This window comes from Mobula birostris, chromosome 6, assembly GCF_030028105.1.
Source record: "Mobula birostris isolate sMobBir1 chromosome 6, sMobBir1.hap1, whole genome shotgun sequence".
In the NCBI taxonomy this organism is placed as follows: domain Eukaryota; kingdom Metazoa; phylum Chordata; class Chondrichthyes; order Myliobatiformes; family Myliobatidae; genus Mobula; species Mobula birostris.
The window spans coordinates 65,470,738-65,485,240 of NC_092375.1; the positions used below are offsets into that span (position 1 = coordinate 65,470,738).

The 14,503-nt window shown below is 40.1% G+C and overlaps 1 protein-coding gene across 13 annotated transcripts in view; it reads right to left on the reverse strand.

Moving 5' to 3' along the window:
• Positions 1 to 14,503, reverse strand: part of dmd (dystrophin) — a 1,961,093-nt gene that overhangs the window by 231,752 nt on the left and 1,714,838 nt on the right. For 12 of the 13 annotated variants that reach the window (XM_072260552.1, XM_072260560.1, XM_072260554.1 and 9 more), the window contains one exon: positions 13,365 to 13,537. In XM_072260552.1, coding sequence (XP_072116653.1) covers positions 13,365 to 13,537 — 173 coding nt within the window. Of the gene's footprint in view, positions 1 to 13,364; positions 13,538 to 13,671; positions 13,788 to 14,503 lie in introns of those variants that run through there. The other variant, XM_072260563.1, reaches the window with a different exon arrangement.

Below are 14,503 nucleotides of genomic sequence, written 5' to 3' on the forward strand. Positions count from 1 at the left end.
AGTCTTCCTCAAGGCCTCCAGTTCTTGGCCCCAGAATCCCAAACTTGCAGAAATCAGGCTTCTAACCTCCATTGTCTGGTCTGGACTCAACCCCTATCTCCTGATTCATGGACTTTGGTCTATCACATTTCAGGCTTTCTATATCCAGTCTTAGCGAGTTCTGGACTTCAACCATCAGCTCTATCCTCCAAAGTTCAATGTTCAAAGTAAATTTCTTTTCAAAGTACATGTATATTACCATATACTACCGTGAGATTTAATCTTGTGGGCATTCACAGTTAATACAAAGAAACGCAATAGAATCAATGAAAAGCTTCATACAACAAAGGCAGACAAACAACCATTGTGCAAGAGACTTCAAACTGTGCAAATACAAAACCAGAAATAAAAACTAAAATGACGACGATAAATAAATAACCAACAAATATCTGGGACATATATTGTAGAGTCCTTGAAAGTGAGTCCATAGGTTGTGGAATCAGTTCAGTGTTGGGCTGAATGGAGTTGAGCGAAGTTATCCCTCTGGTTCAAGAGCCTGATGGTTGAGGAGTAAAAATTATTCCTGAACCTGATGGTGTGGGACTTGAGGCTCCTGTACTTCCTTTATGATAGCAGCTGTGAGAAGACTGAATGACCTGGATGGTGGAGGCCCTTGATGATGAATGCTGCTTTCTTGTGACAGCACTCATTGAAGATGTGCTCAGTGGTGGAGAGGGCTTTACCCATGATTAATAATCTGCTCTTAGGTTTTGCTAAACTTGAGTGAGAGGTTTGCGTGTCACCATTCAACCAGATTTTCAATCTCCCTCTTATATGTTGATTCATCACCACCTTTGATTTGGCCATTAACAGTGCTGTTCTTCAGCAAACGTAGATATGACATTTGAGCTCACTTAGCCTCTCAGTTGTAAGTATAAAGTGAGTTGGGTAGGTGGCTAAGCACGCAGTAAGCGCACTTGTGGTGCACCTGTGCTGATGGAGGTTGTGGAGATGACGTTGCTGCCAATCTGAACTGACTGGGGCCTGCAAGTCGAGGATCCAGTTGCACAAGGAGGTGTTGACACCCCAGTCTTGGAGCTTATTGATCTGCTTTGAAGGGACGATAGTATTAAATGCAGAGCTGCAGTCAAAGAAAAACTTCCTGATGTATCCATCTTTACTGTTCAGATGTTCCAGTGTTGAGTAAAGAGCCAATGAAGTGGCAAATGTTGGTGACTTGCTGTGATGAGAGGCAAATTAGAGTGGATCAAGTAGCTCCTCAGGCAGGACTTTATATGTTTCATCACCATGGATGTAAGTGCTACTGGACAACAGTATTTAGGAAGGTTACCACTTTCTTCAGGACTTCACCATTCTCTGGGTATTGACCTCAGAGCTTACCAATCATGGGTTTGAGCTACAGGCTTTGCCCCATGACTCATCAATCACGGGTTTGACCTACGGACCTTGATTGACCTGACCTCTGGAATACTTAACCTTTGACCACGCAGTACCTCTGGCTTCAACATTCAAACTCCCATTCCGATCCTAGTGGCCTGTGGGGAGGCGGAGGAGTGGGAGTCACTGGCCTGAACACACTTGGAACTCCACATACTGGGAATAGCTGGTCTGCTCAGTGACTGTTGACATAATCTGACCCAATGTCCAGATTGCTGACCTGCACCGCAGAACATTCCAGCTTGTACTCCAGACACAGGCTGCTGCCCCTGACTCTTTATTCTCCCTCATCCCTGTCCCTAAACCCCAACATGACCCCTAACCCCACCCCCAACACTGTCTTCCAAACCATCCCTATAAACCTAAAAAAAAACTAAGGTTGAACCATGACAGACATTGTAAATAGGTGCCAACTTGACCCAAACTCTGGCTGCTGCTCTTGATTCATCATTTACTGGTCTGACCTTTAACTATCCCTCATTTGTGTCCTTAAACCCTAACCTGACCTCTAACTCTACATGCTGTCCCCAAAACACTCGCTACCCCTTTGACGAGTTACCAATAGGGGTGCTGTTCTCCAGGCACATCAAGGACAAAAGGAGAGAGTCTTCTATATTAAAAAAAGACATGCTACTTCATGAATTCTACCATCATCCAGTTTGGCAGTTCTGCAATTGAGTTGTCAGTATTGGATGCTTTATGGACCAAGTTTCTCCAAAAATTCTCAAAATGCATATCGATGCCCATTTAAATTAGACATCAGTGCTTCTCCATGAATCAGAGCTGTAGAGCCAAGTAACTTTTTTGTTGTTTCAATAGTTTAACAGGATCACTTAATAAGTAAGCATGTGTAAAAAAAACAAAAAGAAGTTGACATCTTTATTGATAACCCATGAATAATCCTCTGTCTATTTCTGGCTCCTGAAGGCAAAGAGAATATTACTGCTATCTGATGTTGCCAGTTTTTGGACAAGATGAATCTTTCTGTCAATATATTTGCATTCTGAACAGAGTTTTTTGTCACCCAGAGACTTGTTCAGTCTGATATAAGTTGAAAACAGTTGCATAGTCCACATCTTAATAATTCCTTAACAGTCTGCAATAATTGCGTGGGAAGTGATGTTGCTTGAGCAAGGATGCCAGGAGTCTTTACCTTGTAACAAAAACAAAGCTCTCCCTTTTAAACTATTCATTCACGGTTTGGATTGCAACTCTACAGAATTGCTTGGAAGAAAGCACTAATCACAAACAAATGATTAAAAACAAAGTAGAGTAGTGGCTGGATGTAACTGCTGGCGTTCATTTAAGGTGTGTCATATTTTCAGATTCAGATTCACTTATTTATCACATGCACATCAGAACAGTGAAATGCGCTGTTGGTGTTAACAACCAACACAGCCTAAGTATGTGCTGGAGACAGACTGCAAGTGTTGACAGACATTCCAGTGCCAACAAAACATGCCCAGAGTACTCTGGCAAGTGGTGGAAGCCTAAAGTTCAGAATGTTTGGCTCACACAACTTCAACTCCACATGTTTAATTTCATAAGACTTTTGCTGGCTTTTCAAGATGAAAATCTTAGCCTACAAATAAATACCTAGAACACAAGTGGGCAAGCAAGGGTTATGAGGCATTTTGAATGACATACCCTCTGGTAGGAAATATTACCTCCAACTAAATGATAACAGAGATCATAGAAGCACCATAACCAGAAAACTTATCTGCAGCACATCTAGAAAAAAAAAGCAACATCTTGAATACACTTGACAAAGGGGCCCTCTGTTCGTCAGGTTTGACCATGGATGTTATATCCTAGCTAAGTTATTGATATACAAGCCAGACGCAAACCAGGATAGTACGATGAGGCTTGCCCTCTCCACACAGCTGACAAATCCAAAGGAACGGCAGAAACTGATACAGTTTGGCACCAGTGGCGTCGCAGGAGTTGCCAGATAATGTTGATCTGAACATAAGGCTATCTTCCAGACTCCAGCTCCGTATTTTTTCTTGGGTTTACTAACGAAGCCTTCCCGCAAGGGGGTATAGCTCAAGGCAGTGGAGGTTTGAGATCAGAGTTTTCCTTCTCCAGGTGATAAGATATGCCTCATATCAAGTATTGTGTCTGCCAATCAAACCCCTTTCTGATGGCACAACTTATTGATATAGTGAACTGCTGAACCATGAAACCCAGGGGTCTCCACGGTGGCATGAGTCTGTTCTAAAACTGCTAATCTTATTTCAGGAGTTCTGAGCCAGTGAAAATGTGGCTAAGGCTCCTGATCAGATCACTACCTGACAACCACAATTGGATATAGGTGCACACGGACAAGAGGCAAAACTATGAATAACCAAGTCATTCATTTTCCAGGAACATGCACAAAAGTTAGCACCCGTGGAGTTAGAAGGCTGGAAAACTCACTGGCATCTGTGGGACCATGCCTAGAAACTAATGAAGGTGAACAGGAAAATGCTCACAATGAAGTATATACAGTGGATTCCAGTTAATTAGGACATTGGGGCAGCCTCTTACAGGGACAAGTCTTAAAGAACAAAAACTACTTGAGAAAATTGGAACTACAAAGAATTTGAAGGTATCAACTATCATCTTGAATGTTACAATGAAAATGAAGATTTGGAGGATGCAATTGTCAAAAGCATTGTATGAAGGCAGTCCATTATCTGCATTATCTACAGTCCATTATCAGTTGTCTGTGCTGAGTTTGTTCACTTACAGTCAAAGGAACATGGCAGCATTCACTAAATGAATTCCTCCATAGATAATTATTGGAAACTAATACACAATTTTATAGTACTGCAGAAGTAGTATTCTAATTTGTTATTTATTTCAGTTAAATACACAATTAGTTACTAATTTTGTCTTTTTTATGCCTTTTTAACGTTTTCCATGAAACTTAGGCTAATTGAGGCAGCTGCTTAATTGGGCCACAATTTTACATGTCTCAATGAACTGGAATTGACTGTACATGCATTTTTGGAGCAGCATACATATTTTTTTTGTGCTATAGACACCTTATTGAAAATTAAAACTGTTTCATTGCTGCGAATATTAGTATTCACATTTACAATTGAAAATACTGACAACATCGAAAAACTATGTGCCAAGTAATTACTTAATCTAATCAATACATGAAGAGGATAATAGGATTTTTATTCCTCGTAGTTAAAATAGGCATGAATCTAAACTGGAAAAAAAGCCAGCAATCCTTCCCACTGACAAATGAATTAAAGTATTATGGGACATAATATCTACAGAAAATTGACCTATTCACTGTTACTGAGGCAGCATCAGTTTGAGAAGGTCTGCTTCCCACCATCTCTTGGCTTGCCCTCCCACCACCCCCACACCCCCAACAGAACCACCTTCTGGATTTCCACGGACAAGCAACTAATCCGATTTCACCTCCAAGAAGAGATCGATGTCCTTCCAAGCTCAGACAACAGATTTTATACCATATGATGTGTGAAGATAAGGCAGTTCTATGAACATTGTCTTTATTTCAGAAATAGGTCTGCACATCAGAGGAAACCCTCCTGAACATGAGAGAGAAAATTTCCTATTTGGCATCGGTTATAGAAATAAAATCTATAAATGTTGAAATGAAATGAGAAATCATTTTGTGTATTCCATCAAAATTATTTGTTTGTGTTTTTACAACAGTTCATATTATTTATTAATAGACAATACAAGCTGGGTTAAAACATTGAGAGATAAAATAAATGAAATGTGTGTGAAACTAGTCCAGCAATGATTGTGGGGTTGACTGACTGACAGGTGCTTGTAAGGAAGCTTAGTCTTTAGAGCTACCTGAAATCCTATTACAAGTCAGTATATTGGATTTATTTAAATGAGAGATTGATAACATCTGGATAAAGAAATGGAATCATCTTTGGATGCTGAGGCATGACTGATACTGCGTCAAAGCAATCATCACAATGCAAGAAGACAAGGATTGCTTTTATTACTTTTCAAAAAAAAAGGAAAATGAAAACATACTGTTGTAGAAATTCTTTATCAAGACTGAGTGGAACATACATCTCATTAAAATGAAGAATACCCAGTTCATGTTACTAGTACAGACTTGGCTGACAAAGTACTCAAGCAGCATTCTACTCTAAAGATAAATTAATACACAAGAAAGCGAACACACTGATTGAATCTGATATCAGCATTTAGTTGCCCTCTGGAAGTTCAATGGTGTGCTTGAAGAACTTGCTAATCAGAAATAACTCAGATTTGAACCCTGGTCTATGCTGAGTTAGAAAATGCACACATCATCTCACTTGAACATACAAGGCTAAGATTGGGATTCTACATTAGCCAACTCAGAGGAAAATAAATCAGCTAACTGTGATGTTACAGCACACAAGGATCCCAGCAGGCCCACTGTCCCTGTGCAAGAACAAAATAGCTCAACCCACGTCCTAGCATTCTGCTCATAGGCTTGCAATTTCTTTCATTCCAGATACTTAACCCACTCCCTTTGGAATGCTACAATTAAATCTGCCTTCACTACATCCCCTGGCAGTGCCCTAACAGACCTTAACCACTCACTGTGCAAAATATATTTTCTTTGTGTCACTTTTGATTATTTTACCAATCACCTTCATAATTAATTGCTCCTTCTTGACTCCTCTGTCAAAGGAAGCACTTCCCCTCTATCTGCTCTATCTTTACTGTTCCTGATTTTTAAATACCTCCTAGTAATCCCATTGCACAACATCCCTTATTTCAGTAACAATCCCAGCTCTTCCTGTCTAGTCATAAAGCCAGATGACCCTCATGCCTGGAATCACATTAGCAAATGCCTTCTGTAGCCTCTCTAAAGCCTTCATATCTTTCCTATGCACTCAGTTGTGTTCAGGTGCTGAGGTTGAGAACTTCGTTCGTCTGAGTGAATATGGCAGATAGCCTGCACTGGTTGAACAATGTTGACACCAGGGCCAAAAGTGCCCATCACCAGCACAAGAGGCGAAAGAAATTTGGCATGTCCCTGTGACCCTTATCAATTTTTAATGAAACACCATTGAAAGCATCCTTTCTGGATGCATCATAGCAACTATGGCAACTGCTCTGCCCACAACTGCAACGAACTGAAGAAAGTTATGGGCACATCTCAGCAGGCTAACCTTCCCTCCATGTACTCTGTCTATACTTCTTGCTGCCTCAGTAAAGAAACCAAAATAATCAACGATCTCTCTCACTCTGGACACTTTCCATTCTCCCATTGTGAGGAAGACACATAAGCCTGGATGCACATACTACCAGGCTCAAGGACTGCTTCAACCATACTGTTATAAGACAAGTGGAAGTTTCTTTAGAACAAAAAGATGGACTCTTGACCTTTTTATGGTCTTGCACCTTACTGTCTACCTGCATTGCACTTTCTTTGTAGCTGTTTGACTTTATTCTGCACTCTGTCATTGTTTTACCTTGTACTATCTCAATGCACTGTGTAATGAACTGATCTGTCTGAACAGTATGCAAGGCAAGCTTTTCGCTGCACCTCACTATATGATATGATAATAAACCAATTCTTCTTCCACATACATCAACTGTAGCCTTTTAAAAAGTTCATCCTTCCATTTTTGCTCTTGGACTCCCTTTTTTGAAAAAATAAAGTTCGGGATCACTTCTGCTCTTTCAACATTTTCTCAACCCGCATACCTCCTTTAACAAAACACACAAACATACCCCCGATCTCTTTATTCTACCAATGCTTTTAAAATTCTGACCAAAGCATCATGTCTCAGCATTAAAAGTCATCTGTCCATTTTTAGCACCCAAGTATTTCTTTTTGAAATCTTTTAATATTCTCGTCACAGTTCATTACTTCTTCAAGTTATGCTTCATCTCTCAGTTTGAAAAGCATGCCTTATGCATTGAATCCAAGTCAGGAATAAACATTATGAAAAGCAGCAGCCTGCATTCTCTACTGAACATTTTATCATCACCTACCACCACTCCCTCCAAGGCCTAAAGAGCATCCGTGCACTGCAACCCCATGTTCCTTCTACTAAATCAATTTTCTATCCATTCTGCTATCTTCACTTTTAATCCCTGGTTTTCCGTCTTGAAGCCAAGCCCATTCCGTGGCATCATGCCAAACATGCTTCATAAATGCACTTATAACTAATGAAAAACGCTTCCCTGTCAATGTCCCCTGTTAATTTTTCAAAAACCTTGAACAAGTTAGACACAAGTTGACCTAACTAATCCATTTCAGCTCCTTCTAATCAATCTGAACTACACTTTCTGCTAATTCTACACTTGATTGTTATTTCTAATTTGCTTTTGGGGTGCTTCTCCATATACACAAAAATTCTGCAGATGCTGGAAATCCAAAGCAACACATGCAAAATAATAGAGGAGCTTATCAGGTCAGTCAGCATCGAAAGAAGGCAATGAATAGTCGACACTTTGAGCCAAGGGTCTCAGTCTGGAATGTCAGCTGTTCATTCCATTCCATAGATGCTGCCTGACCTGCTGAGTTCCTCCAGCATTTTGTGTGTGTGGTACTTCTCCACACACCTGTCTTGAACAAGAGTGTAATATTTATAATTTTCCTGTCTTAAGGCATCAGCTTTGAATCTGTGGTAATAGAGTTATAGAGCATAGAATCCCTTTCCTTCTGTAACTTGCTGTATTTACCTTCAGCCTTCCAGAACAAAATTTATTTCTGCTCTTCATTTGGTCCCACCTCTCCTCTTACAGCCCCTTTCCTGTTTATATCTTGATGGAATATTTTTGGTTTCCCTTTCATGCTTAATAATGATCTTTTCTTTTGCTCTCTTCTTGTCTCTCTTAATTCCTTGTCCCTTATACTTATTCCTGCCCAGTGATCAGTGCTGAAAGAATGAATGGGCTTTGGATGCACATTCGATCAGAAATCTATGAAGTACAAGAGGAGGAAAAATTTGCATTTATAAAGGATTTTGAATGGAGCAAAAGGTATTAAGATACTACTGAAAAGCTTCTCAAAGAAAATCTGCCATCAAACTACACTGGGGCAAAGGACCCAAAAAGAAGTTTGGTTTGATGGAGCATCTTAAAGCAATGAAGTAGTTTAAGGACATGAATTCAAGCTGAAAGAATGGCCAGTGGTGTACTTTGGGCAAACTGGGACAGGGCAGCAGAACACTGGATGACATAATGTTCAGATTATTTCGAGACAAAGGTAGAATCATGTCAGCAGTTGGCCATCAATGTACATATTGAAACTGGCGCAGTGTTTTCAAATTATGTTGCTAAGGGAGTAACATGTTGGTGAGAAACCCTCCTAGGATACACTGGAACTCATCATACATTTGGGAGAGTGGGGGTTAAGAAGCCATCTGGAGTACCTTCCTTCTTGGGTTTAAAAGAAAGCAACCACTTTAACGAAATCCTGTCTAGTTGCAAAGTGATGGGCCAGATTGGTGTAGTCGACTACGTTAAAAAGTTACAGACAGTTCAAACAAAAAAAAATTATAGTTTATCTCTGACAATTATTGAATGCTATTTCAATATTCCATTTGGAACAGATAGCTAACAAAAGGGATTCAAACAAAGGGTTTCAAGCATCACTGCTGGAGAGAGCAGGAAGTATCACACCCTCAAAGAAAGCCAGGTTATTGGACGAATAGATTGGAAAAAGAGGCCCTGGTTCCAATAGCTAAGAACGTGATGGGTATTAGTGAGAATTATCAGGTGAAGAAATGAGGTAAGGTGTTGGATAAAACAGAGGCTGAAAGATGGGGAGATATGACAACAGAACCACTGGCAATGTCTTGAACTGTTGGAGGCAGCATCGGAACTGTTGGACAGCAGTTTATTGGGAAACAGAAAGTAAGAGATGTTTTCACATACAGGGTGAGTTTGCAGAAGGGTTTCTGGATAGGCTTCTCCCATTGAGACAGGGAAATGTGAAGGAACCATGTTGACAAGAGATGTGGAACATTTAATCAAGAGGAAGAAAGAAGTATACTTAAGATTTAGAAAGCAAGATTAGAACAGGGCTCTGGAGAGTTACAAGCTAGCTAGGAAGGAACTTAAGAATGAACTGAGGAGAACTAGAAGGTGATATGAGAAGACCTTGGCAACTAGTGTTAAGGAAAATCCCAAGGCATTCTACATGTATGTGAAGAACAGGAGCATGAATAGAGTGAGTGCAGGATTGATCAGGAATAAAAGAGGAAACATGTGCCTGGAGTTGGAGTATTCATCAGTAAGAGGCACCTTAACAATATTGAGGTCATTGTGGAACAGGCTAAATGCTGAAACATGTCAAGGTTAAGAAAGATGACGTGCTGGAATTTTTGAAAATAGTTAAGTCCCTTGGGCCAGATGTGATGTATCACAGGTTACTACAGGAAGCAAGGGAAGAGGTTGCTGTGCCTCTGGCAATGATCTTTGCATCCACACCGGTCATAGGTGTAGTGCCAGGGGATTGGAGGTTGGCGAATACAATTCCTTTGTTCATGAAAGGTAACAGAGATAATTTTGGGAATTATAGACCAGATTCTTAGAGACAGGATTTATGAGTATTTGGAAAATAATATTCTGATTTGGGATAGTCAACCTGGATTTGTGAGGGTCAGGTTGTGTCTCATGAGCCTAATTGAATTTTTCGAAGAAGTGACCAAAACATATTGATAAAGGCAGAGCAGTGGATGTGTACATGGATTTTAGTAAGAAATTTGACAAGGTTTCCCATTCATAAAGTCAGAAGGCATGGGATACAGGGAAACCTAGCTGCATAGATTCAGAGCTGGGTTGAGAAGTGGCAAATGGAGTTCAATCCAGAAAAGTTACTCACTTTGGAAAGGCAAATTTGGAAGACAGAATGCAGAGATAATAGTCGGACTCTTGGTAGTGTAGTGGAGCAGAGGGATCTTGGGGTTCATGACCATAGATCCCTCAAAGTTACAGTACAAGTTGATAGGGTGGTTAAGAAGACATATGATGTGTTGACTTTTGTTAGTTAGAGGATTAAGCTTGAGAGCTGCAAGATGATGTTGCAGTTCTATAACCATACTTAAGAGTATTGTGATTAGTCTGGTCACCATACCATTGGAAGGATGCGGAAGCTTCCAAGAGGGTGCCAAGCAGATTTACCAGGATGCTGCCTGGATTAGAAAGCATGTCTTATTAGGATAGATTAAGCAAGCTAGGGTTTCTCTCTTTGGAGAGGAGGAGGATGAAAGGTGATTGGATAGAGGAGTACAAGATGATTAGATGTATAGATAGAATGGACAGACAGATACTTTCTTCAAATGAGGAAATGGCTAATACAAGGGGGCATAACTTTAAGGTGCCTGGGGGAAAGTACAAGGGAGATGTCAGAGGTAGTTTTTTTTCCCCCACAAGGTGCCACACTTCAGGCGGCTTAGCAGGATAAAAGCCCATGGTATTAAAGGAAAGATACTAGCATGGATTGAGCTTTGGCTGATTGGCAGGAGGCAAAGAGTGGGAATAAGGGGAGCCTTTTCTGATTGCTTGCCGGTGACTAGTGGTGTTCCGCAGGTGTCGGTGTTGGGACTACTTTTTTCCTATGGGTCAATGATTTGGATGACGGAATTGTTGGCTTTGTGGCCAAGTTTGCAGACGACATGAAGCTGTATGGAGGGGTAGGTAGGTTGAGGAAACAGGGAGGCTGCAGAAGGACTTAGAGGGATTAGGAGAATGGGCAAAGAACTGGCAGATGGAATACAGTATTGGGAAGTGTATGGTCATGCACTTTGGTAGAAGGATAAAAACATAGCCTATTTTCTAAACAGGGAGAAAACTCGAAAATCTGAGGTGCAAATGGACTTGGGAGTCCTCGTGCAGGATTCATCATCATGGAAGACAATCGTTTTGCTTGTTGGTCAATGCACATTTCAGAAGAAGTGTGATGATGAGAGATGATCCAATGCCACTCAGAATTCCGTGCAGAATTCAGTACACAGAATAAGCATTGGGTGAAATGAAGATAGAAAGTGCTCTAAGTCCATGTTAGGATCTGGCAGTCAGTCCAAAGCCCCAGAGGCTTGGTGTGCAAACAGGCATTAATTAACACTTTCATGCAAGGCAAAGAAGTGGTAAGAAAAAAAAGAACCCAGGAGTTTCAGGTGTATAATTCTCCCAGCATCTTTCAAACAGTTTAGTTTCTGACACCAGTCAGAATTAATTTATATCAGAACAGTTGTTAACATTCATACACAGAGGTGGGCACAGGAAATGATTATGAATGCAACTCACGGGAAACAAACTCTTTTTCATCTTTATTTTCATGAAGCAAAGCCTAAGACACTCAAAATACACCAAAGGTCTTCACAACACAGCATAGTCATTGGTCAAATGCAAAGCTATTCTCTGATAAACATGCAGAATGGCCAGCAGATTGCTCACTACATGCCATTCCTTTGCTTCTCAAGAAGTGACTCAGCACAAAAACAACATGAATAAAATCATTATTTAATATTCCCACAAATACCATGGCTTTATTCAAGGATCAGTCACTGTGATGTTTGACAGAGAAATGTACTGCTGTGTTTCAGGTGTTCTACAATAAGGAGCACTGTGGCTATTTTGCTATGGATATTTTTTGACATGACAATGGAGACAGTATTTAATGCATACAAGGAAGTGACAGTACTATTATTATTGAACACTACTGAGGCTTACCAGCTTCACTCAAGCTTCAGACAGGAACTCTGTCCTCTTGACATGCTAATGCTGTACTTTCACAAGGAATTAACGTTTGCTATTTGAGACATGACATTCAAAATAAAAGGAAAATCTATGCACCACTGCATAAGTATTCCCACCAGTATGTAAGAATTATCTTGTTTCTTCCAACAATTCACCTTCTCCAGGAATGTTGGCTTCAAGTACATAGGCAGATTTGGAAAACATGGGTTCCAATTCCAGCACAAGGTCAATCCAGCTGTTGCTCAAGTGGCAGAAATTTTAATTCCACCATGCTATCAGAAGTAAAAGTTCATTTTACGGGAGAAGGCAGAAAGATAGACATGGACCACTGGTGAGATTCAGTACATGTTCCCAGCTCCATGTTATGGACTATTGAAGTACAATCCTTGAGCCTATCAGGGGTGGGACCGACAGAATGCTGAGAAGAGATTTATGCGAAGAAGGAACACAGTGTGGTTTGTTACACAGTAGTGTATTATTCTCCAGAGAACAACAGAACTGTTGGATGATTTCCAGTGGAAAGAGAGCTGCAGAGAGAGTCCTAAATCCAGCAGTTCAGCGTGTTTGCAGCGTACATTAGCCTTCCTCAGTGACAGGGAAATCCATTACTGGTTTTCCTAAGGCTTTTCTACCTCATATTAAAAGAAGCAGCCCACTAAAAATTTACTTTGTCGGTTAAAATCTGACTCTTATACAGTAACAGCATCGAATTTTCCTTGAAGTCACTACACGTGCTGCACTGGAACCTGCAAACAGACTCACTGGGGAATATCAGATGTCAACATATCACAATATTCTCCAAGGAGCAAGAGCCACAATAATGACAATTGCCGCTTTCCACAATTACAATCACCATTATAAATCAGCTAGAAGTGATTAATTATGATCCCTTTTCCCCAACCCTTTCCCACTTTGTGTTCTTCGCCCTCTTGCTTACTGAACCTGACTATTCGCTTGGCTGTAGTTCTGCAAGCAGCTTCTTTATGCCCTTGTAAATGTGTGCCCAGAGAGTGAGCATCAGGTGGCCAGTAATGCTTGGTATCACATTTCATTGCACATTACATTTACCACATTGCTATCAAGGGGAAATGGGATATCTAAAGTTATAACACTACAAATTTCTAATAATCCTAATGCATCATTTTGAACAGAAGCACTAAACTCTCAGGTCAACAAGGGACTGACTCAAAGACAAATCTTAATGTTTCCAAAGGAGCATAGGTGCAAAGACTTACTTGATGTTCAGTGATTTTTTCCTGAGTTCAGTCCAACGAAAGTTCATGTCATCAAGATCTTTCCGAAGCAAAACCCCTTCCTCAGCACCCTCCAGACCCTTAAGTATTTTCTGTCCATTCTCATCCAAATTGTGATATGTATCTGTGTGAGCGTCAATTTCTGACTGAAGATCCTGCAACAAGAGGAAAAGAAATACCTTTTGAATCTACAATTCAGGACAATTAGTGAGCTGTGCCTATTTTCAGTTCTTATAACAAGAAAATTGACAAGAAAATAAAGGAAAAATACAACTCTGATGCAACTAACCTTCACGTGATAAGTTTTTCTTTGCAAGGTTTTGAGGCTAAACTTTGGAAGGATACAGAGTTTTTGAGGCATCTGCATGATGTCCGTGATACTTTATTTGGAAAGCACAGATCCCTCTGTGCTTTCTGGCTCAAAAACGTCACAGATAGGCATCTAGCCTCAATTTTTAATACTGCATAACCAACCCAAAGAATACAAAACCATCATTGAGACTCCACAATGTAGGAGGGCTTCCAGAAACACACCAGCTGAATAGAACACTTATTAAATTAGCAACGTCTTTTATCAAATCAACAAGCTTCACAGTTCTCAATTCTTTTTAAATTTTAAAGGGCTCAAACATTTCTCCAAGTTGTAACATTACTTCTGGCAGCAACAACTAAACAACCCTCCTACAGAATTAGAACAACTGCACAACATTTACTGTGCCTTTTGTTTTCCCGTATGTGGACAACTGTTTCTATTTCATCCACATTATCCTTCCAATATTCATCATCTGAAAAGGCAATAACATACTGGACTACTGTATTAATACTAATCAGAGTAAATTTATAATCCAAAAGCCAGAACTATTGGCATTGGGCATAGTTGGACAAATAAATAAAGTAACTACACAACTTAATTTTTAAAAATACATTAAATAAATAAATTACACAATAAAAAGGGAACTATTTGGTAAGTGCGGGGAATATAGATTATGTTGGAAGTACTGAGCAGGTCCATCTGCATTTTTGATGATTTCTTGAATGACAAATCCTCAGATAATGAAGTACTCACTTTATGGCATAGCAAAAATGGACAATACCAAAGCTCTCACTGATAGTAACGATGG